The following is a 23,288-nucleotide window of genomic DNA, read 5'->3' as shown; positions in this document are numbered from 1 at the left end:
CGGTACCTTAGAACTAGATCGTGTGAGAGAGGGAAGAGCATGGAAGTGTAAAGGGCCCTACATACTGGCAGATTTCACTGCACGATATGAACGTTCTCGTTCATTAATGAACAAGAACTCGTTCATATCGTGCAGTGTGGAGGCACCAACTATGTGTGGCCCCGCGCTCGTTCATCGTTGGTGCCGGGTTGTTTATGCATGCAGGCCAGTATGGACAATCTCGTCAATATTAGCATGCACTGCTATGGAGCCGGGTGATGGGGGAGTGAAGAAACTTCACTCCCCCCGCCGCCGGGTCGCCCGTTGGCCGTATTCACCGTCGAGCAGCTCGGCGGCAGATCGCAGAGTGTGTAGGACCCTTAAGTGTTGCACACAACTTAATCAATATCAAGCTTCAACAAGTTCAATTACTAAAAGGTGTCTATCAGTGATGAAAAAGATATACATATATCTATATATAACTTCAGCCTCTATTTGTTTCATGCATGCTCATTATATTATACATATATGTGTGACATGCCTGTCAGCTCTCATTGCTCTTCTCACATGAGCCGAGCCGGCGTTACTTCACCACCGCAGCCCAGGGAAACGCTGAGGAAGAGCCACCGATGGCAGCGTCACAGCAGCTTCAGCTCAGTCTGCGGTCCGCAGGCGCAGCCCAGGGAAACGCTGAAGAAGAGCTGCCGATGGCAGCGTCACGGCAGCTTCGGCTCAGTCTGCGGTCCGCAGACGAAGCCCAGGGAAACGCTCAGGAAGAGCTGCCGATGTGTCGAAGTCGAAAATATTACAGTACACACATCACGTACAAACACCACACAGATGGCCTACGTGTGCGTACTTGTTCTGCCGTGCATGCACATACTCGCAAGTTGCGTATAACCGCTCACATGGTAGTGCGTATTAGCGCGTGGTATGAGTAATTACGGTAGCATTTGTATTCGCATGGAAAAGCCACAAAGACATATTTCAGATTTAATCCACATAGTGCACAATTTACATATAGCCTGCATGCACCACACCAGCGAGTTATACTTGCTTAAAAGGTATAACAACAGAGGGATTCGCCTTTACAGGATATGAGGGGACAGCATTAGGCTAGGAGGTGGTGTTTGGTATCCAGCTGTAAGGTATTTTAAGAGCAACATTCCGGTAGCAGTTTGCAGAAGATAGGCCCTCATTCCGAGTTGTTTGCTCTCTAGCTGCTTTTAGCAGCATTGCACACGCTAGGCCGCCGCCCTCTGGGAGTGTATCTTAGTTTAGCAGAATAAAGAACGAAAGATTAGCAGAACTGCTACTAAATAATTATTTGCAGTTTCTGAGTAGCTCCAGACCTACTCCTAGATTGCGATCAGCTCAGTCCGTTTAGTTCCAGGTTTGACGTCACAAACACGCCCTGCGTTCGGCCAGCCACTCCCGCGTTTTTCCCTGACATGCCTGCGTTTTTTATCACACTCCCGGAAAACGCTCAGTTACCACCCAGAAACGCCCCTTTCCTGTCAATCATTCACCGATCAGCAGTGCGACTGAAAAGCGTTGCAGAATCCACAGCAAATCTACTAAGTTTTTAGTTAAATAACTAAGCGCATGCACATTTTGCAACAAATCGCAGCATAGCGAAAATCGGCAACGAGCGAACAACTCGGAATTACCCCCATAGCACGCTCCTGTGCATAGATATGCATAGGAACAGAATATTAATATTAACTGTATTTACTGTACTCCTGATATTTGGCCAGACACATTCTCTGAAGGTCATCTATCTTGATTGACTGAGGACCGGGACCGGGTGGCGCTAGCGAAACAGACGTATGTATCATTGATTGTAGCCTTTTCTCTTATTGTGTTTGTATTATCGTTGTAACCCCCTTTGAGTAAATAACTGTGGATGGGTTGGATCCCAACATATTTAAATACAATTGGTGTCGTGTCCCTTTCCTGCTAAAGGTTTAAAGTGTATTTCAGCCACACGTGTAGCTGCATTGTGCTTACTGCGTGTCGGTGTGTGTGTATGCAAAGGGTGTACTTAGTACGTCCATTGCTGCGTGTGTACGTAAAGTGCGTACACGGTACGGGCCTGTTTACGCTAAGTGAGTAAAAATTACGTAGGTTAAGGATTATATTCAGCGGCCGCAGCGGCTTGAACTTTAGTGTAAAAGGTATTGCTTTTTCGTCCTGTAAAGTTAATCAGCTTTAACAATTGGGGGCTCAGTCCGGTTTTTCACACACTCATGGACTTGCAGGCCATAAAACAGACTTTGATCTAGCAACAAAGGGTGGAGACGCATCTTTAGGTAAACCTTTTTCTGGTTGCTTGGGTGTTTTAAAACCCTCTTTTGTGTTGTTAGATTACGTCTGTACTGCAGTTTTAAGAGGTGCTGATGTAACCCGGAGGACACAGGGAAAAAAAGCTATTTAAAATCTGTGTGTAAATTTTTTGGCGCGAAAAGCATACACAAAAGCGTACAAATACTTTGCATAATCTCCCACATATCGTTGCCATAGGTTATTATAGATCTGTGTGAAATCGGATACATTTGTTCGCTATATAAATATTTGAAATAGTGTGTTAAGGGTGTAATCATAAAACACAAAATGCAGTTCCGGCCTGGTTGTTTAGGTTTATATGGAAAAAAATTGTGTGTTGTGTTTGTGAGCGATAGTAGTTTGTATTGCTCACATTTATCGAAGTAGTGTGGTTTATCGAGTTGCGAATGAAGGTTTGTACATGTGGTACGGACAAAGTACAGGAGCGCGCACATGGTGTAAAAGCACGCACGGTCGCGTGTTTACGCAAGGGTGCGTAGGATTGCGGGCGCAAAGTAAAACCACGCGATAGTTGTTCAATTAAAGGCGGGATAGTATACATTTAATACAAATAGCACATAACTATCCGATTTCAAAAGCAGATTACTGTGATATTTTGTTTAAACTGTACTACCTCTGGGGTAAAGTAGCCAGCCAAAGGGAGTGATATTTTTCTGTACAGAAAAACACTGTGTATTTGTGTGAGCTGAAAGTAGGAGTGAGTGTAGTGAACCCCGGAAGTCGGGATCCCGTGGTGACACTAAGTAAGCGGAGGCTTGGTGGCGTGAGGCGGCTGACTTACGTTAATACAGATAGAGAAATACGCAAATCGGGAGATTTGCAGAGGAGCGTGATATAGAATTGTGCATTGTGAAGTTTAGAATTGTGAATTGAAGTTAAGGTTTTGTGTTACGCTCCGGCTGAGGAGCGCAGCTTGTGAATTTGACTCCATTGATCGCAGGGCGGATAGATAACAAGTATCTATACGCTGTGCGATTGGACCGCGCGTTTGTACGTACAATACGTGGCGCAACATGATACCATTTTTGCGAGCTTTTGCGCAATCTGCGGTATCATTAGCACCGTGTAGAGCCTACGCAAGCGTGATTTGTGTATAACGAAAAGGGAAGTTTTCGCTGGTCTCTCTCAGGAAAATCTTCAACGGTAGATATTCACTGGAAAAGGTAAGTTACTCCAATAACTTCCAGTGAATAGAAACCAGTTAGGGTCCTCACTGGGTACGCGGTGGTCACTATTGGAGTGAGTCGTGGTACGTCAGTGGAGAAGGAGCAAGTGAAAGCGCTAGGTGTCTTTCACCGTCTATTTGTGTTGTGCATTTGGGGATTGTGTATCAGACAAGAAGTCCACGATGGGATCCAATTGCACAAGCAGTGGGCGTGTGGTCGCCAGGGTTCAGGCAGGAGAGCTGCGGCCCAGGGGGTCAGCGAGGATTATTATGTGTGAGAAATATGGTCCACACATGGAGGCTTTTTGCAATGAATGGGTGCGTATGACTGCTGAAGATAAGGCATCATTCCCTAGGGTGGGCAGCTTTGAATCAGAGGTATTACAGAACATAAGGATTAGAATATGTCTGATCAAATCTAGAAAACAGAGGATCAGACATACTGACTGTTTAAATCTGTGGCAGCAAGAGGGGGATGTGCAGAGGGAATTGGCCCGCACAGCAAGTTCCAAACCTAGCGGGAAAGCGATTGTGAGCGCACCACCACCGCCATATGTCGATGGGGAGAAATTGGCTACAACCAATGGTGCATTGGTAAAGGATAGGAAAGTAATTAATCCATGTGTTAACCCTAACCCTTGCCAGTTGTATCGCATTTAGAATTTTCCCCAGGATTGTGAGGTCAATGATGAGCCCAGCACGATATCGGCACTCTTTAGCAGCCACCATACAGGATACCCAGGTGGGCACGGCCCAACCACCAAGATAAGTAGCGATGCCCCCCGGTAAGTACGGTACCATACACTATGCAGAGACGATAGCTCCCCGCATTATAGAGTCAAACCAAAATTACGTAGTTGAGTTAAACCCAGTCAGGGTGATTGCAGTTCCCAATGGGAGAACTGATAGTCAGGGAGTAACTCCCATCAGGAACATTGCCATGCATTGTCCTTGGTCCCGAGCAGAGTTGAGGTCATTTATGTCAGAATTCCCTGATCCCAGAAAAGATCTAGTCGGATGCCAGAAATTCATTAAAGAATTGAGTAACGCCCATGAGCCCACGAACAAGGATTGGCGAACAGTGCTACGGGTATGTTTACCCTCAAATACTGACATCCCAAAATTCATAACGGATTGTAAATTAGATGCAGAAGTACCTCTCACTGATGAGTACAATCAGGAGAATGTACGGCAAATCAACCTGCAATTAGGAGTGTATTTCCCTACTGTTGTTAAATGGAATAAAATCTTCTCCATAAGACAAAAGGAAGGTGAAATGGCATCCGAATATTTCCATCGAGCACTGCAGGAAATAGCTAGATACACTGGGATCGAGGATATCAAGGAGAATGCACACCACAGGGAGGTAGCTGTCTCTGTATTAATGGATGGATTAAAGGAGGCACTGAGGACGAGGGTGCAAACCTCTCTGCCAAATTGGAGAGGTATCTCGGTGGCTGCGCTGAGAGAGTCCGCTATCGAGCATGATCGTAACATCAGTAAACACAGGGAGTTACAAGGGGATAAACTTTTGACGGGAAGTATACAGGCTCTTACAGGAAAGCCCCAACAGCCTAAACCCCAGATCCCTGATGGCAGGTCACGGTCAATCGCATGTTTTCTTTGCAGGGGAGAAGGGCACTTTGCCAGAGACTGTAGAAGTAGCGGGACACATAGCGTATATAGACCCCCTAGACCTGATTACGAACCACGCTACAATACACATAGTTGGGACCAGGGACCACATATAAGGGATTATGAGCTGCATAGAGGGGAAACAAAGAGGTACCCACCCAGGAGGGACTGGGAGACCTCCGAAAACTCACAGTTATCCCCCTCACATATCATAGCTGCCAATGCGCTGTGGGAGGGTCCCACTACACAATAGAGGTTGGGCCACACCTGTAGTCTGCAGCCAGTGAAATTGATCGCTAGCCTTGGTAGTGAACCTGAGGTCACGGTTGATGTAGCTGGTGTACCATTACCTTTTCTTGTAGATACAGGGGCGGCCAGGTCAGTGTTGAATTCCACCACAGGTGTAAAAACCACGGGTAAAACGATTTCGGCAATGGGAGTAACAGGAACGGTGCAACAATACCCTTTGAGTAGACCTGCAGAGATTACGATAGGGCCCCTGCAGACCAAGCATTCCTTTTTGCTGGCTGCTTCAGTTCCGACTAACCTGCTTGGAAGAGATTTATTGTGTAAAATGCGGTTTGTCATATACTGTACTCCTGAGGGTGTCTTCTTAGATATACCTGAGAATCACGTTCAAGAAGTGCAGGATATGTTAGACACCCCTCAAAGGCTAATGTCGCATTCTGCTGTTATAGACAAGTGTCCATCAAAGGTAGAGGAAATGATCTCACGAATACCGGGTTCCCTTTGGACCAAAGATGGACAAGACACTGGATTGATGGCGAATGTAGCTCCAGTAGTAGTACAAGTAAAAGATGGTAGGATAGCTCCAAAAATCCCTCAGTATCCTCTGAAGCCAGAGGTAGAATTAGGAATTTTCCTGTCATAGAGCGCTTGCTACAACAGGGCATCCTAGTCAGGACGTCCTGCACTGCCAATAGTCCCATCTTCCCTGTGAAAAAGAGCGGGGGGAGGGGTTACCGGCTAGTGCAGGATCTAAGGGGGATAAACAAAATAGTTGAGAGTCAATTCCCCGTAGTGCCCAATCCAGCAGTCATCCTCATGCAGATTCCCTCAACCTCAAAATTCTTCACTGTCATTGACCTCTGTTCTGCTTTCTTTTCTGTCCCTCTTCACCCTGACAGCCAATACCTCTTTGCCTTTACTTACAGGGGAGTACAGTACACCTGGACTCGCCTACCCCAAGGTTTCATTGACAACCCGAGTATTTTCTCCCAGGCCTTACATGAATGTTTGCAATCTTTTCAACCGGAGAGTGGGTCAGTGCTAATACAATATGTTGATGACTTGTTGTTGTGCTCTAACTCATTCGAGTCGTCCTTGGCAGATACTAAACAACTTCTGTTTCAGCTCTCCCAGACAGGACACAAGGTTTCAAAGGATAAGTTGCAGTTGTGCCGGACCAGGGTTAAATACTTGGGACACTGCTTGACGCAAGGACTTAGGCACCTGACCGCTGATAGAATACAGGCCATTCGCGACATGACTCGGCCGCAAACTTAGCAACAGATCCGCACTTTCCTCAGAATGTGTGGGTACTGTCGGAACTGGATTCCAGGGTTCTCTATACTGGCACTACCTTTGCAAGAAATGGTCTCTTCGAACAAACCGGAATGGGATTCTCACACAGATGAGTCCGAACTGGCGTTTGAGAGACTAAAACAGTGTTTGTCACAAGCACCTGCATTGGGTATGCCAGATTATGAGAAGCCCTTTGAATTGTACGGTACTGAAAATGCTGGGAGCGCGGCAGGAGTCTTAACACAGAAACATGGTGATGCCAGCAGACCGGTAGCCTACTACAGTGCACAGCTGGACACTGTAGCGCGGTCTCTCCCCACTTGCTTGCGAAGTGTTGCAGCCATTGCTTTGCTGGTAAGTAAAAGCGAGGACGTAGTGTGTTAGGACACGACTTGACCATTCATACACCTCATGCAGTATCAGCCTTGCTGAACTCCACCCAAACCAGACATGTCTCATCTGCTCGGTTTACAAAGTGGGAATTATCACGGATGGCCCCTGTAAACATCACCATTAGGAGATGCAGCTCACTAAATCCTGCAATTTACTTGCTAAGTGTGCCTGGTCATGCACAAAGGGTAGGAGGAGGAGAACGATGGTGAAAGAGGATTTAGTGCAGATACTGATATGTATGATTGTATGGAATACCTGAACCAAACTTTCACTGCGAGACCTGACATTAGTGACAACCCACTGGAAGGAGTAGACTTTACCTTCTACACTGACGGTAGTTGCCACAGACAGACGGAATCGGGAGACCTGTGCACAGGATACCCAGTTGTAGATGAAGGTATTATAGAAGCTGAACCCCTTGGCCCACCACACTCAGCACAAGTCGCTGAGCTGGTAGCACTGACCAGAGCATGTGAGTTGGCAAAAGGTAAGTCAGCTAATATGTACAAGGATTCTAGGTAGGCCTTCGGAGTGGTGCATGATTTTGGGGCCCTGTGGCACCTCAGAAATTTCATGACGGCAGCTGGCACACCTGTAGCGCATGCGTCCCACTTAAAAAGGCTTCTGACAGCAATACAGGAACCAGAGTGGCTGTTATCAAGTGTAAAGCACACACTCACAACCAAGACCCAATCTCACTTGGAAACAGCCGGGCAGACGAAGCTGCAAAATCCGCAGCAAGCACCACCATACCAACGAACATCACACCACTGATGACATTTAACATGGTTAACACACAACAGTTAATTGAAATGCAAAATTTGTGTTCCCTACAGGAAAAGGCAGTCTGGAAGGTGAAGGGATATGGTCAGGAGTCCTCAGGACTTTGGACAGATGGACACAGTAAGCCAGTGGCCCCCAGAGCATATCTCCCAAGCCTAGCGGCACACGGTCTGACTCATCTAGGTAAGGAAGGTATGTGCAAACTGGTAAGAGCCTACTGGAGTGCACCAGGGTTCTCTTCTCATGCGGGTAAGAAAGCAATGACATGTCTTACTTGCTTGAGGAAGAATATTAGTAAGGCAATACCAACAGAGCCATCCCATATCCCTCCTACATATAGACCTTTTCAGGTAATACAAATCGACTTCATACAGTTACCACCCTGTAGGAATTTAAAATATGTGTTAGTTTGTATTGATGTGTTTTCAAACTGGGTAGAAGCGTTCCCTGCTGCCACAAATACCGCAACGTTCACTGCAAAGAAAATCATGCAGGAATTTGTGTGTAGATATGGTATCCCTAGAATGATTGAAAGTAATTGGGGTACCCATTTTACAGGTGAAGTCTTTCAGGTCATGTGCAAGCTGATGGGTATTAATAGCAAGCTGCATACTCCCTACCGGCCAAAGGCAAGTGCGAAGGTGCAGAGAATGAACAGCACTATTAAGAATAAGCTGAGCAAAGTGATGGCTGAAACTGGATTGTTGTGGCCAGAGGCCTTACCATTAGTGTTGTACAGCATCAGAACCACTCCCAGCTCACCGCTTAACTTATCACCCTTTGAAGTTCTTTTTGGTCGACAACCTCATGTAATGATAGACCCGCCGGATGATTTGAAGTGCAACAAAGGAATCTAAAGCTGGTGATTCCTGACCTACCGAACAGTAATTGTCATGACATTGAGCCTGGGGATTACGTGATGATTCAAAAAATTTTACGCTCAGGTTGCCTCGTAGACAGGTGGGAAGGACCGTATCGGGTTTTGTTGACCAGCACGACAGCACTAAAGGTCGCAGAGAGAGAGAGACTTGGGCCCACTCGTCCCACTGCAAGAAGGTCGCTGACCCGGAGACAACTCGTGACAAATAGCAAGGTGAAGAGAACCTCGTATCACTAGAGAATTTATTCCGGGAAAGCTGAGAGGCAGGACTGAGCGCGGAGAACAACAAGATCAAGGACGGTTGTCGCACCATCTTTCTTTTTTTACCCCATCCCCCCCCCCCCCGGTGTTTTTTTTTTTTTTTGTTTCTTTTTATTTCCCATCTTATTTTTCTTTTGCTCCTTAACGAAATGGATCTACCTCAAGAGACTGCGTTTCGGGTTTTTCTGGTAACTTTTTTTCTGGTTTTTGATCAGGACAATCTGTTTTTGTGAGGGTCCCAGAGACGTTGAGCAAGGATCTGGAATGGGTTCTGATGGAGAGTACAGATTTGTAGGATCTCAGGAGCAGCATATCACTCTAGTAATGGCTGGTATCAGTAAGCGATCTGGTAGTCACGGAGCTCAGAGGCACTGTGAAGGGTTATTGTCTGACGAATATTGTATATGTAGAAATTGCGAGAACATAGTCGAAGATGGGTGCATCCAGAGATGTCAGTCAAACAGTAATATTGACATTGGCCAACATCCTTTGAGTGATTACCACTCATTAGTGGGTAAGGTCTTAAACCAGACGGAATGCTGGGTGTGCTCTCAAGTACCTCAAGGACAGAGTAAATCGGGATTAGTGCCATATCCTTTAGCGATAGATGAGGTACTCGAATTACGGGGTGGGAGACCGGTGGACAAGAAATTCAATATATCTAGGCCCCCTAGCTTGAAGCTCCACCAGTACCACATAGATAGGTCATTATTATATTTTAACATGTCCAATTTCCGGAAGCCAGGAAATTGGGAAGTGACTTGGAATAACCAATGACCTTTTCACACAGAGCTGATAATATTCCCATCAACTCTGAACTTGTACGTAAGATATCCACAAGTGGGAAGTATTTTCGGTATAGGTATACACGTGGGATCAAAACCTTGTGGGTTGGGAAAGTGTCGCAGGGGTATTGTGCCCATATTATCCAGCCCGATACTTGTACTGAGCAAACGAGAGAACTAGGGATTGGTTTCTTTATAAGGAAGATATGTGATATGGTGTTGTTGCATTTTGTCCCCTATGTTCTCCCAGATGATGCCTATTTCGTATGTGGGAGGAAAGCGTACAAGTAGCTTACCCCGAGCTCTGAAGGGTTGTGTTATATTGGGAGAGTACTACCAGAGGTCATGACCATACCACACGACAAAATGAAATCGACGTTCACCGCAACGCTCAGACTCCTTATACTCATACCCACTGTGAACACATCATCAAGAGACACCTCATAAATAGGGCAGAGCACGCAGCCTCTGATTTGATCCATGAATCAACCGGGATTCAGTTCCTTCTCGCATTAGACATCACCCGTACTGCCACAGGAACTATAAATTATAGGTACATCCATGCGCTAGCGAACTTGATAGACAATATCACTGAGATGTATGATGACACCTTCAGGTATACGGGTAGGGAGTTACAAGCCTACAAGAAGGAGCTGATCCAGCACAGAATGGTCCTTAATTATGTTACGGCTGTGACAGGTGGGTACTGTGTTACTCTGGCAACTCAATATGGTATGAAGTGCTGTACATATATTACAAACAGCACTGATGACCCCACGGAGATCATCGATCAAAAGATGGACGAGATCTTTCAGGAGGAAGCACAACCTTACCTTGACGGCTGTGGGTAATGAACTGACCGGCTGGGTCTCATGGTTGAACCCACGCAAGCAGTTCTTAGGGTTAGGAGAGTGGGCACAGAATGTAATCATGAATGTGGGAAAGTTTCTTCTTTGTATCCTGGGTGTCGTCATAATTATTGGTCTGATATTCAGGTGTGTTCAAATTCTAATACAGCACAAGCACAGCACAAATTTGATGAGTCTAAGAAGCGAGGGCATTGTTACAGCAGCAGATTTGATTTATGATCCATCCGTAGAAACAGTGTTATGCTAAGGATTGCAAATTAATTTCATGGCCTGTTTGTTTCACCATTTCTCTCTGTATCCCCCTCTACCCAGAAACATCCAACCGGAAAAGACGTCAACCATACCCAAAATTTATGTGAATGTAATTTTCTATATGTGTCTTACCCTCATCTCTGCAACCTCCAGTTAATGGCACACATAGTCGACAGGCGTTATCTACATATAGTAACACACACATATGGTTCCCCTCCATGTATCATCAAATAAATGTGCTCCCCATTTGTTGGAATAAGAATCCGAAAAGGTGAGGGTTAAAAGCCTCTGCCCGAACAGAGCTCGGTAGTGTTTGCTTGCCCAAGTACAGACCCTTAATACGGGATAAGAAGGATTTAATGTATACTTTGCAATACCTCTGAGCTTACTTAGAACATATATACGGCACGATGATGCATGCCCCTCAGACATTGATTCATACATACATGCTTTTACTATCCCATTAGGCTATACATTTCCCACCTACAAATCTCCCCCGACCATCCAAACTTTGTATATATTGTATAGATAATATTTTCTGTTTAGTAGTTAAGTGCGGCAGTTATTGATGACTGCCAAAGGGTGGACTGTCGGAAATATTACAGTACACACATCACGTACAAACACCACACAGATGGCCTCCGTGCATGTACTTGTTCTGCCATGCGTGCACATACTCGCAAGTTGCGTATAACCGCTCACGCGGTAGTGCGTATTAGCGCGTGGTATGAGTAATTACGGTAGCATTTGTATTCGCATGGAAAAGCCACAAAGACATATTTCAGATTTAATCCACATAGTGCACAATTTACATATAGCCTGCATGCACCACACCAGCGAGTTATACTTGCTTTAAAGGTATAACAACAGAGGGATTCACCTTTACAGGATATGAGGGGACAGCATTAGGCTAGGAGGTGGTGCTTGGTATCCAGCTGTAGGGTATTTTAAGAGCAATATTCCGGTAGCTGTTTTCAGAAGATAGCACGCTCCTGCGCATAGATATGCGCAGGAATAGAATATTAATATTAACTGTATTTACTGTACTCCTGATATTCGGCAGGAACCCAGTGGAGACCAATTGCAAGTACACCTGGACCAGACATCGCCCACCTATTCAAACCGACCTATGACCCCTCCTGTACTGTAAATGACCATCCCAGTGACCTACAGGTGAAGAGATTACAGTTTCCATTGTATCATGTTTTGGACAAATGTATAAAAGCCAAGCTGTCTGCCCGGCCAGACACATTCTCTGAAGGTCATCTATCTTGATTGACTGAGGACGGTGGCGCTGGCAAAACAAACGTATGTATCATTGATTGTAGCCTTTTCTCTTATTGTGTTTGTATTATCGTGGTAACCCCCTTTGAGTAAATAACTGTTGGTGGGTCGGATCCCAATATATTTAAATACAATTGGTGTCGTGTCCCTTTCCTGCTAAAGGTTTAAAGTGTATTTCAGCCACACGTGTAGCTGCATTGTGCTTACTGCATGTCGGTGTGTGTGTACGCAAAGTGTGTACTTAGTACGTCCGTTGTGGCGTGTGTACACAAAGTGCGTACACGGTACGGGCCTGTGTATGCTAAGTGGGTAAAAAGTACATAGGTTAAGGATTATATTCAGCGGCCGCAGCGGCTCGGACTTTAGTGTAGAAGGTATTGCTTTTTCGTCCTGTAAGCTAATCAGCTTTAACAGATGGCACCGTCACGGCAGCTTCGGCTCAGTCTGTGGTCCGCAGGCGCAGCCTGGGGAAACATTGAGGAAGAGCTGCCAGTGGCAGCATCACGGCAGCTTCGGCTCAGTCTGGGCTTAACACCGTCTCGTGAGATTTCACTTCATCATCACGCGAGACAGTCATTGTAGTTCACCGAGTTCATTGGCTGCCAAGGAGCACTACTGGTGCTGCCAGGGTCCCCTTATTCCTGGAGAATCCAGGAATCTGGGTGAAGGGAAAAGCCTCCTGCAGGGTTGCCACCAAATCCTGGGGAAGCCAGGAAATCAGGGAGAGGTGGCAACCCTACTGCCTAGCGATCAGATCTGAATGACCCCCACAGACATTATTCCCTTAAGAATCTATAGCAGGTGTTAATCAGTCTTTCTATATAGCAAAACCATGAAGCCAGACTATATATAGTAAAAGTTTTATATATACAGGAAGTAGCATGCGTTCCAGGTGCGTTCCATACAGGGAGTAGCATGCATTCCAGGTGCGTTCCATACAGGAAGTAGCATGCATTCCAGGTGCATTCCATACAGGAAGTAGCATGCATTCCAGGTGGGTTCCATACAAGAAGTAGCATGCGTTCCAGGTGGGTTCCATACAAGAAGTAGCATGCGTTCCAGGTGGGTTCCATACAAGAAGTAGCATGCGTTTCAGGTGGGTTCCATACAGGAAGTAGCATGCGGTCCAGGTGCGTTCCATACAGGAAGTAGCATGCGTTCCAGGTGCGTTCCATACAGGAAGTAGCATGCGTTCCAGGTGCATTCCATACAGGAAGTAGCATGCGTTCCAGGTGCATTCCATACAGGAAGTAGCATGCGTTCCAGGTGGGTTCCATACAAGAAGTAGCATGCGTTTCAGGTGGGTTCCATACAGGAAGTAGCATGCGTTCCAGGTGGGTTCCATACAGGAAGTAGCATGCGTTCCAGGTGCGTTCCATACAGGAAGTAGCATGTGTTCCAGGTGCGTTCCATACAGGAAGTAGCATGCGTTCCAGGTGCATTCCATACAGGATGTAGCGTGTGTTCTAGATGCATTCCATACAGGAAATAGCATACGTTCCAGGTGCATTGCATACAGGAAGTAGCATGCGTTCCAGTCTTGCCGACTTCCAGGATTACTATCAGTAAGCAAAGCAACACTATGCACATGTACAGGGGCGCCGCCCGGATAACGAAAATGGGGCGGAAATTAAGTAAGTTTTCGCCAAGCAGACAGGAAGTCCACCTATCCCCACTGTTTATGTCTTTTTGGCTCTATGGTGTTACGTTTCTGTGATGTTTTCTATTGAATTTGATTCTAATCAGTGTACCTACCTGGGGGTATATTTACTAAAGCTCCCGATTTTGACCGATTTTGTGTTTTTTTTTCAAAGTGTCATCTCGGGAATTTACTAAACAGAAATCTCGGCAGTGATGAGGGCATTCGTATTTTTTTTTAGAAGGCAGAGAAAAAAAAATACGAATGGATACACCATCGGTCAAACACGCCTGTTTTTTTATACAACTCGGTAATTTACTAAAAATTTGTATTCACAATCACTGCCGGCAATAGCCAAACACTGCCGGTAAATGTTACAAATTGTTCAAAAAAATAAAAAAGCAGTTTTCAAATAGACCTGCTTTTTTATCCGTATTCTGATAGGCACGCACGGATCCGTGAGATCCATCCATGCTTATCTGTGGGAATGGCTTAAAAATCACAAAAAAAATTGCGTGAGTCCCCCCTCCTAGGCATAACCAGCCTCGGGCTCTTTGAGCCGGTCCTGGTTGTAAAAATACAGGGGGAAAAAATGACTGTGGTTCCCCCATATTTAAACCACCAGCACCGGGCTCTGCGCCTGGTCCTGGTGCAAAAAATACGGGGGACAAAAAACGTAGGGGTCTCCCGTATTTTTAACACCAGCACCGGGCTCCACTAGTCAGAGAGATTATGCCACAGCCGGGGGACACTTTTATATTGGTCCCTGCGGCCCTGGCATTAAATCCCCAACTAGTCACCCCTGGCCGGGGTACCCTGGAGAAGTGGGGACCCCTTAAATCAAGGGGTCCTTCCCCTCCAGCCACCCAAGGACCAGGGGTGAAGCTCGAGGCTGTTCCCCCCCATCCAAGGGCGGTGGATGGGAGGCTGATAGCCTTTTGTGTAAAAAAAGAATACTGTTTTTGTAGCAGAACTACAAGTCCCAGCAAGCCTCTCCCGCAAGCTGGTACTTGGAGAACCACAAGATCCAGCATGCGGGGAAATAACGGGCCCACTGGTACCTGTAGTTCTACTACAAAAAACATAACCCCCAAAAAAACACAAGACACACCGTGACAGTGCAACTTTAATTGACATACACGCACACTTACATACACATATACTTACCTATGTTGACACGGAGCCCCTCGGATCTCTTCTCCAGTAGAATCCATGGGGTACCTGAAAAAAAAATGATACTCACAAACAATCCTGTGTAGAGCGGTCCTCTTCTTTATCTTTGTAATCCAGGGACTTGTTTAAAATAATAAAATGAAGAACCCAGAGGAGAGGCCCAAATAGAAGAGGGAGAGGTGCGAGGAGCTAGAAGGGTGCCCCAGAAACTGGAGCCTTTCGGATGCTCCCAGAGAGTATGGAAGTATGCTTGTATACATTCATAGAAAAGATTAAAATATAGGATAGAAACGCTGGCCATACACTAGGTCGATATCATGTACGAATACACGATTTTGCCGCCTCATACGATGCATCATGTGATTCTGAGAGACATTTCCCTGTTTTGCGAGGCGCACGATCGATCCTTTAACGATGAGTTATTCGCACATCGTGTGTCACTCGTGGGGACTGGCGGGGGAGTTCAGGGGAAATGATGAGACGACTTGTATCCGACATGGCTCGTCCTAATGTCTGACCAGCATATGGCTAATCTGTATACTGTCAGTCAGGAACCGGGAACATTATATACTCGTTATTTATAATCACGGCAGTAATATCAGCATCATCCAGCTCAGTCATACACAGACTTTGCTGACATCAAATAATGGGGGTAATTCCAAGTTGATCGCAGCAGGAAATTTTTTAGCAGTTGGGCAAAACCATGTGCACTGCAGGGGAGGCAGATGTAACATGTGCAGAGAGAGTTAGATTTGGGTGGGTTATTTTGTTTCTGTGCAGGGTAAATACTGGCTGCTTTATTTTTACACTGCAAATTAGATTGCAGATTGAACACACCACACCCAAATCTAACTCTCTCTGCACATGTTATATCTGCCTCCCCTGCAGTGCACATGGTTTTGCCCAATTGCTATAAAAAATGTCCTGCTGCGATCAACTTGGAATTACCCCCAATGACTGTATCGCCCAGTAACAAGTGGTGAGATCTTGCCACAGCCATGAACATATATTGTTGTTTTCTGCTGTGTGACCGGCCGGAGTGTGACAGCGAGTGTGACGTATTCTCATATTACTCCGAGGGAACGTGTGCATGAGACGCTGAACACTCACCTCTGCGCTGTTTCCTTGCATGGCCGTCTCCACGTTAGGGATCTTCTTTCCTTTCTACCAAATAGAGAACATTATCAGTTACTAACACCGGGGCGTACAGCGAGTGCACATACCGGTCACAGGTTTCTACGTTACATGGCGTTATCAGTACAGAATATCATACATTAATGGAAACAGATGTATTAAGATCATGGGGGTCATTCCAAGTTGATCGCTCGCGAGCAGTTTTTAGCAGCCGTGCAAACGCTATGCTGCCGCCCACTGGGAGTGTATCTTAGCAGAAGTGCGACCGAAAGGATCGCAGAGCGCCTGCAAAATAATTATGTGCAGTTTCTGAGTAGCTCCAGACCTACTCAGCGCCTGCGATCACTTCAGCCCATTTAGTTCCGGATTTGACATCACAAACACGCCCTGCGTTCGCCCAGCCACGCCTGCGTTTTTCCAGGCACGCCTGCGTTTTTTCGAACACTCCCTAAAACCGGTCAGTTGACACCCAGAAACGCCCACTTCCTGTCAATCACTCTGCGGCCAGCACTGCGACTGAAAAGCTTTGCTAGATGCTGTGTGAAACTACATCGGTCGTTGTAAAAGTACGTCGCGCGTGCGCATAGCGCCGCGTACGCATGTGCAGAAGTGCCATATTTTTAGCCTCATCGCTGCACAGTGAACGAATGCAGCTAGCGATCAACGCGGAATGACCACCTCTGAGTAATGAATAAAGAAAAATGTAAATTGATGAAACCTATCGTAAAGCATAGATCACACCCACAGACCATCATTCTGAGAGGTATAGTCCACACACAGGACACACATGATAAGCGCACGCCAGGTTACACAGCATAAATTGCGCAGTTTGGAGCTGCACATTCTCACACAGGGATGCGTATACCCACATGTGACTCCTGCGCCTTATTAAGGCTACAGAGACGGAATGGGGGAGGTAACAATACAATACTGATACAGTGTCTCCATGTAGCGGAGTGTGGTTACTGGTGAGCACGCGCTTCTCTGCGCTCTATACAATGTATGACACACCAGTGACTCGTGTCATGAGGGAAATCCATTTATAAGAATGAGCAGACACAAAGGATTGAAGTAGGTGATTCAATTACAGACAATGGGGGTCATTCCGAGTTGATCGCTAGCTGCCGTTGTTCGCAGCACAGCGATCAGGCTAAAAATCGGCATTTCTGCGCATACGTATGGGCCGCAGTGCGCACGCGCGACGTACTTTCACAAAAAACTATGCAATTTCACAGAAGGTCAAGTGACGCTTTTCAGTGGCTCTGCTGATCGGTGATTGACAGGAAAGGGGCGTTTCTGGGTGGTAACTGATCGTTTTCCGGGAGTGTGCTAAAAAACGCAGGCGTGTCAGGTAAAAACGCAGGCATGACTGGGGAAACGGGGGAGTGGCTGGCCGAACGCAGGGCGTGTTTGTGACGTCTAAACAGGAAGTAAACAGTCTGAAGTGATCGCAAGGAAGGAGCAGGTCTCTAGCTGCTCAGAAACTGCTTGAAAAAAATGTCACCCCGTCCTGCGATCCTTTCGTTCGCACTTCTGCTAAGCTAAGATACACTCCCAGAGGGCGGCGGCTTAGCGTTTGCACTGCTGCTAAAAGCAGCTAGCGAGCGATCAACTCGGAATGAGGGCCAATGTACTAGATGTGTCATGTGTCTCCCTCAGAGGTGCACAGGAAGACTTGTAACGTCAGAGGAACTTAAACCGCCATCGCCACACACCGCCTGCAATGTGACCGGTTCCTCATACTCCCAGTATATCCTGTCAGCCTGGCACTGTGACTCATTTTCCAAAAAAACGACACCAATGTTTGTAACATTGCCGCTGCTTCCAGGTTCATGCTGAGATTTTATTTTATCATGAGGGTTGGTGGGTGGTCCGTGGGCGTGAAGACCTCCCAGAAGTCAAAAATAACTCCCAGGTCTGCATCCATGTTAAAGTGCTGAACACAAATCTGCAGAACGTCAGGTGGTAGCGACGCTTTACCGTAACTCAGCTCCTACTTGTATAGTGACAATCTGTCCTTGTGTCCTTCTATACAAATCCATAGCATACAAGCGAAGATCGTGACATTGTACATATGAACGGATTAACACACAGCGGAGGCAACTAAAACAATTAGAATTCCCTAGCACCCCTAGGGGGGGCAGACAGCAGCACAGAGTATATCAGGAAACTGCATATCTCCGGAATTGCTGGAGCAATGTACTCAGAAATTGGTACACACATGCCTTACACTCTGGAAACAAACACTGTGGGGGAAGTACATCCCTAGCACCCCTAGGGGCAGGACAGCAGCACAGAGTATATCAGGAGATGAGTGATATGTCAGTGAGGACAGGGCTGCATGTGACAGAGGCAGTGACATGATGTGAGGAGGGGAATGGAGGCAGCAGGAAGCCACAGACTGAGAGTTATATAGTGGGAGGAGCAGGGTCCCCAGCAGCACAGAGTATATCAGGAGATGAGTGATGTGTTAGTGAGGACAGGGCTGCATCTGACAGGGCCAGTGACATGATGTGAGGAGGGGAATGGAGGCAGCAGGAAGCCACAGACTGAGAGTTATATAGTGGGAGGAGCAGGGTCCCCAGCAGCACAGAGTATATCAGGAGATGAGTGATGTGTCAGTGAGGACAGGGCTGCATGTGACAGGGGCAGTGACATGATGTGAGGAGGGGAATGGAGGCAGCAGGAAGCCACAGACTGAGAGTTATATAGTGGGAGGAGCAGGGTCCCCAGCAGCACAGAGTATATCAGGAGATGAGTGATGTGTCAGTGAGGACAGGGCTGCATGTGACAGGGACAGTGACATGATGTGAGGAGGGGAATGGAGGCAGCAGGAACCACAGACTAAGAGTTATATAGTGGGAGGAGCAGGGACCCCAGCAGCACAGAGTATATCAGGAGATGAGTGATGTGTCAGTGAGGACAGGGCTGCATGTGACAGGGGCAGTGACATGATGTGAGGAGGGGAATGGAGGCAGCAGGAAGCCACATACTGAGAGTTATATAGTGGGAGGAGCAGGGTCCCCAGCAGCACAGAGTATATCAGGAGATGAGTGATGTGTCAGTGAGGACAGGGCTGCATGTGACAGGGGCAGTGACATGATGTGAGGAGGGGAATGGAGGCAGCAGGAAGCCACAGACTGAGAGGTATATAGTGGGAGGAGCAGGGTCTCCAGCAGCACAGAGTATATCAGGAGATGAGTGATGTGTCAGTGAGGATAGGGCTGCATGTGACAGGGGCAGTGACATGATGTGAGGAGGGGAATGGAGGCAGTAGGAAGCCACAGACTGAGAGTTATATAGTGGGAGTAGCAGGGTCTCCAGCAGCACAGAGTATATCAGGAGATGAGTGATGTGTCAGTGAGGACAGGGCTGCATGTGACAGGGGCAGTGACATGATGTGAGGAGGGGAATGGAGGCAGCAGGAAGCCACAGACTGAGAGTTATATAGTGGGAGGAGCAGGGTCTCCAGCAGCACAGAGTATATCAGGAGATGAGTGATGTGTCAGTGAGGACAGGGCTGCATGTGACAGGGGCAGTGACATGATGTGAGGAGGGGAATGGAGGCAGCAGGAACCACAGACTAAGAGTTATATAGTGGGAGGAGCAGGGACCCCAGCAGCACAGAGTATATCTGGAGATGAGTGATGTGTCAGTGAGGACAGGGCTGCATGTGACAGGGGCAGTGACATGATGTGAGGAGGGGAATGGAGGCAGCAGGAAGCCACAGACTGAGAGGTATATAGTGGGAGGAGCAGGGTCCCCAGCAGCACAGAGTATATCAGGAGATGAGTGATGTGTCAGTGAGGATAGGGCTGCATGTGACAGGGGCAGTGACATGATGTGAGGAGGGGAATGGAGGCAGTAGGAAGCCACAGACTGAGAGTTATATAGTGGGAGTAGCAGGGTCTCCAGCAGCACAGAGTATATCAGGAGATGAGTGATGTGTCAGTGAGGACAGGGCTGCATGTGACAGGGGCAGTGACATGATGTGAGGAGGGGAATAGAGGCAGCAGGAAGCCACAGACTGAGAGTTATATAGTGGGAGGAGCAGGGTCTCCAGCAGCACAGAGTATATCAGGAGATGAGCAATGTGTCAGTGAGGACAGGGCTGCATGTGACAGGGGCAGTGACATGATGTGAGGAGGGGAATGGAGGCAGCAGGAAGCCACAGACTGAGAGTTATATAGTGGGAGGAGCAGGGTCCCCAGCAGCACAGAGTATATCAGGAGATGAGTGATGTGTCAGTGAGGACAGGGCTGCATGTGACAGGGGCAGTGACATGTTAGGAGGGGTATGGAGGCAGCAGGAAGCCACAGACTGAGCGTTATATAGTGGGAGGAGCAGGATCCCCAGCAGCACAGAGTATATCAGGAGATGAGTGATGTGTCAGTGAGGATAGGGCTGCATGCGACAGGGGCAGTGACATGTTAGGAGGGGTATGGAGGCAGCAGGAAGCCACAGACTGAGCGTTATATAGTGGGAGGAGCAGGATCCCCAGCAGCACAGAGTATATCAGGAGATGAGTGATGTGTCAGTGAGGACAGGGCTGCATGTGACAGGGACAGTGACATGATGTGAGGAGGGGAATGGAGGCAGCAGGAAGCCACAGACTGAGAGTTATATAGTGGGAAGAGCAGGGTCCCCAGCAGCACAGAGTATATCAGGAGAGGAGTGACTGACGTGTCAGTGAGGACAGGGCTGCATGTGATAGGGGCAGTGACATGATGTGAGGAGGGGAATGGAGGCAGCAGGAAGCCACAGACTGAGAGTTATATAGTGGGAGGAGCAGGTTCCTCAGCAGCACAGAGTATATCAGGAGATGAGTGATGTGTCAGTGAGGACAGGGCTGCATGTGATTGGGGCAGTGACATGATGTGAGGAGGGGAATGGAGGCAGCAGGAAGCCACAGACAGAGTTATATAGTGGGAGGAGCAGGGTCCCCAGCAGCACAGAGTATATCAGGAGATGAGTGATGTGTCAGTGAGGACAGGGCTGCATGTGACAGGGGCAGTGACATGATGTGAGGAGGGGAATGGAGGCAGCAAGAAGCCATAGACTGAGAGTTATATAGTGGGAGGAGCAGGGTCCCCAGCAGCACAGAGTATATCAGGAGATGAGTGATGTGTCAGTGAGGACAGGGGCAGTGACATGATGTGAGGAGGGGAATGGAGGCAGCAGGAAGCCACAGACTGAGTTATATAGTGGGAGGAGCAGGGTCCCCAGCAGCACAGAGTATATCAGGAGATGAGTGATGTGTCAGTGAGGACAGGGCTGCATGTGACAGGAGCAGTGACATGATGTGAGGAGGGGAATGGAGGCAGCAGGAAGCCACAGACTGAGAGTTATATAGTGGGAGGAGCAGGGTCCCCAGCAGCACAGAGTATATCAGGAGATGAGTGATGTGTCAGTGAGGACAGGGCTGCATGTGACAGGGGCAGTGACATGATGTGAGGAGGGGAATGGAGGCAGCAGGAAGCCACAGACTGAGAGTTGTATAGTGGGAAGAGCAGGGTTCCTTCGGGGACCAAAAAGGGGTCCGGCCACTACACAAAGTGGGTCAGGGAAGCAAGATATGGCTATATACTAGATCTCCAACCAACGTAAATTAACAAACAACTATCATTCTAATTTACCATCCTCATCCGGTAGCGCAGCGCGGGTATTCAGCTATCTACAATGTTATTTATACTGTGTGTTTCATATTTATATTTATTTTTGTAAACAGACATTCTTAACATCGCGGCCAACGCCGGGTACTCCAGCTAGTACTTACATAAACAGCATATCCCTGAGCTTTGTGGTAGGGAGGCGAGGTTCCTCTCTCTGGTGTATGTTGGTTAGAACTGGCTGCCTCTGAAGTATGTAGGTTAGGACTGGCTGCCTCTGATGTATGTAGGTTAGGACTGGCTGCCTCTGAAACAAAGACAACATAAGACGGGAAAGCAGAGCTGCGGAATAGGAACAAATGCAAACAGGGAATTCAGCTAAAAAATGTTCATTAATAAGTAATGTATGAGGAAGAATGTATTTATACATATGAGGAGAACCTGCGGTACGTATAGAGCGGAGATGTGATGACCTATCACCCACCGCTGGCACTGGGCACTACCGTATGTATGTAGAACAGACGTATAGAAAGTGCTGGCACACAAATACTGTAGGTGTCTGACAATGGAAATGTAGAAAATGGTTGTAATGACGCTATAGCAATCTGCACGACGGATCCCCAATGCCACCAGCTACAGTGAACGCCCTGATTCCCAGTGAGTGACAATGGGGGGTCATTCCGAGTTGATCGCTAGCTGCATTAGTTCGCTGTGCAGCGATGAGGCAAAAAAAGGCAGTTCTGCACATGCGTATGTGGCGCAATGCGCACACGAGACGTACTATTACAACAACAGATGTAGTTTCACACAAGGTCTAGCGATGCTTTTCAGTCGCACTGCTGGCCGCAGAGTGATTGACAGGAAGTGGGTGTTTCTGGGCGTCAACTGACCGTTTTCAGGGAGTGTTCGGAAAAACGCAAGCGTGCCAGGAAAACCCTCTGATATATGTATAACAGGGAGAGGTATATATGCCGGCTGCTCATACCGCCGCAGGGGGAGAGTAGCGGCTTACCAGTGCGCAGGAGCGGCGCTGGCAGGGAGCTACTCGCCAGGTGCAAAAGCATCACTGCCATGTGGACTAGCCGTGTGCTGAGCGTGGACTAGCCGTGTGCTGAGCGTGGACTAGCCGTGTGCTGAGCGTGGACTAGCCGTGTGCTGAGCGTGGACTAGCCGTGTGCTGAGCGTGGACTAGCCGTGTGCTGAGCGTCCCCCCACATGTCAGAGAAACTGATCGTAGATGTGCTAAATTTATCTCATCTACAATCAGATCTGAATCACCCCCACAGTCCAAAGGGGCCAATTCACACCTGATCGCTAGGGGGCCTTTTTCGCCGCCTATAGGGGGAGGGGGTAGTCGCTGCACAGGGAGCGATCTCATGTGCAGGAGAGCTGTACAAACAGAAGATGCTGCAGTCTCTGCACAGCCCAGGACTTACTCTGCCGCTGCGATGATCTGAGCTGACATCAGAAACCCTCCCTCCAAATGCCTGGTCCCTCCTGCGTTTCTCCGGACACTCCTTAAAAACGGTCAGTTGCCGCTAACAAAATTCCCTCTT

At 47.6% G+C, this 23,288-nt stretch overlaps 1 protein-coding gene across 1 annotated transcript in view; it reads right to left on the bottom strand.

Moving 5' to 3' along the window:
• The window catches only part of KIAA2012 (KIAA2012 ortholog), a 353,000-nt gene that overhangs the window by 245,340 nt on the left and 84,372 nt on the right, over nucleotides 1-23,288 (bottom strand). Inside the window, exons 6-7 of the mRNA XM_063932236.1 lie at nucleotides 21,900-22,039; nucleotides 16,100-16,153 (exon numbers count right to left, since the gene is read on the bottom strand). Of these exons, the coding sequence (XP_063788306.1) occupies nucleotides 16,100-16,153; nucleotides 21,900-22,039 (194 nt within the window). The remainder of the gene's footprint in view (nucleotides 1-16,099; nucleotides 16,154-21,899; nucleotides 22,040-23,288) is intronic.

The sequence above is a fragment of the Pseudophryne corroboree genome, chromosome 7, assembly GCF_028390025.1.
Source record: "Pseudophryne corroboree isolate aPseCor3 chromosome 7, aPseCor3.hap2, whole genome shotgun sequence".
NCBI classification, from domain to species: domain Eukaryota; kingdom Metazoa; phylum Chordata; class Amphibia; order Anura; family Myobatrachidae; genus Pseudophryne; species Pseudophryne corroboree.
This window is presented reverse-complemented; position numbering and strand designations above follow the sequence as displayed.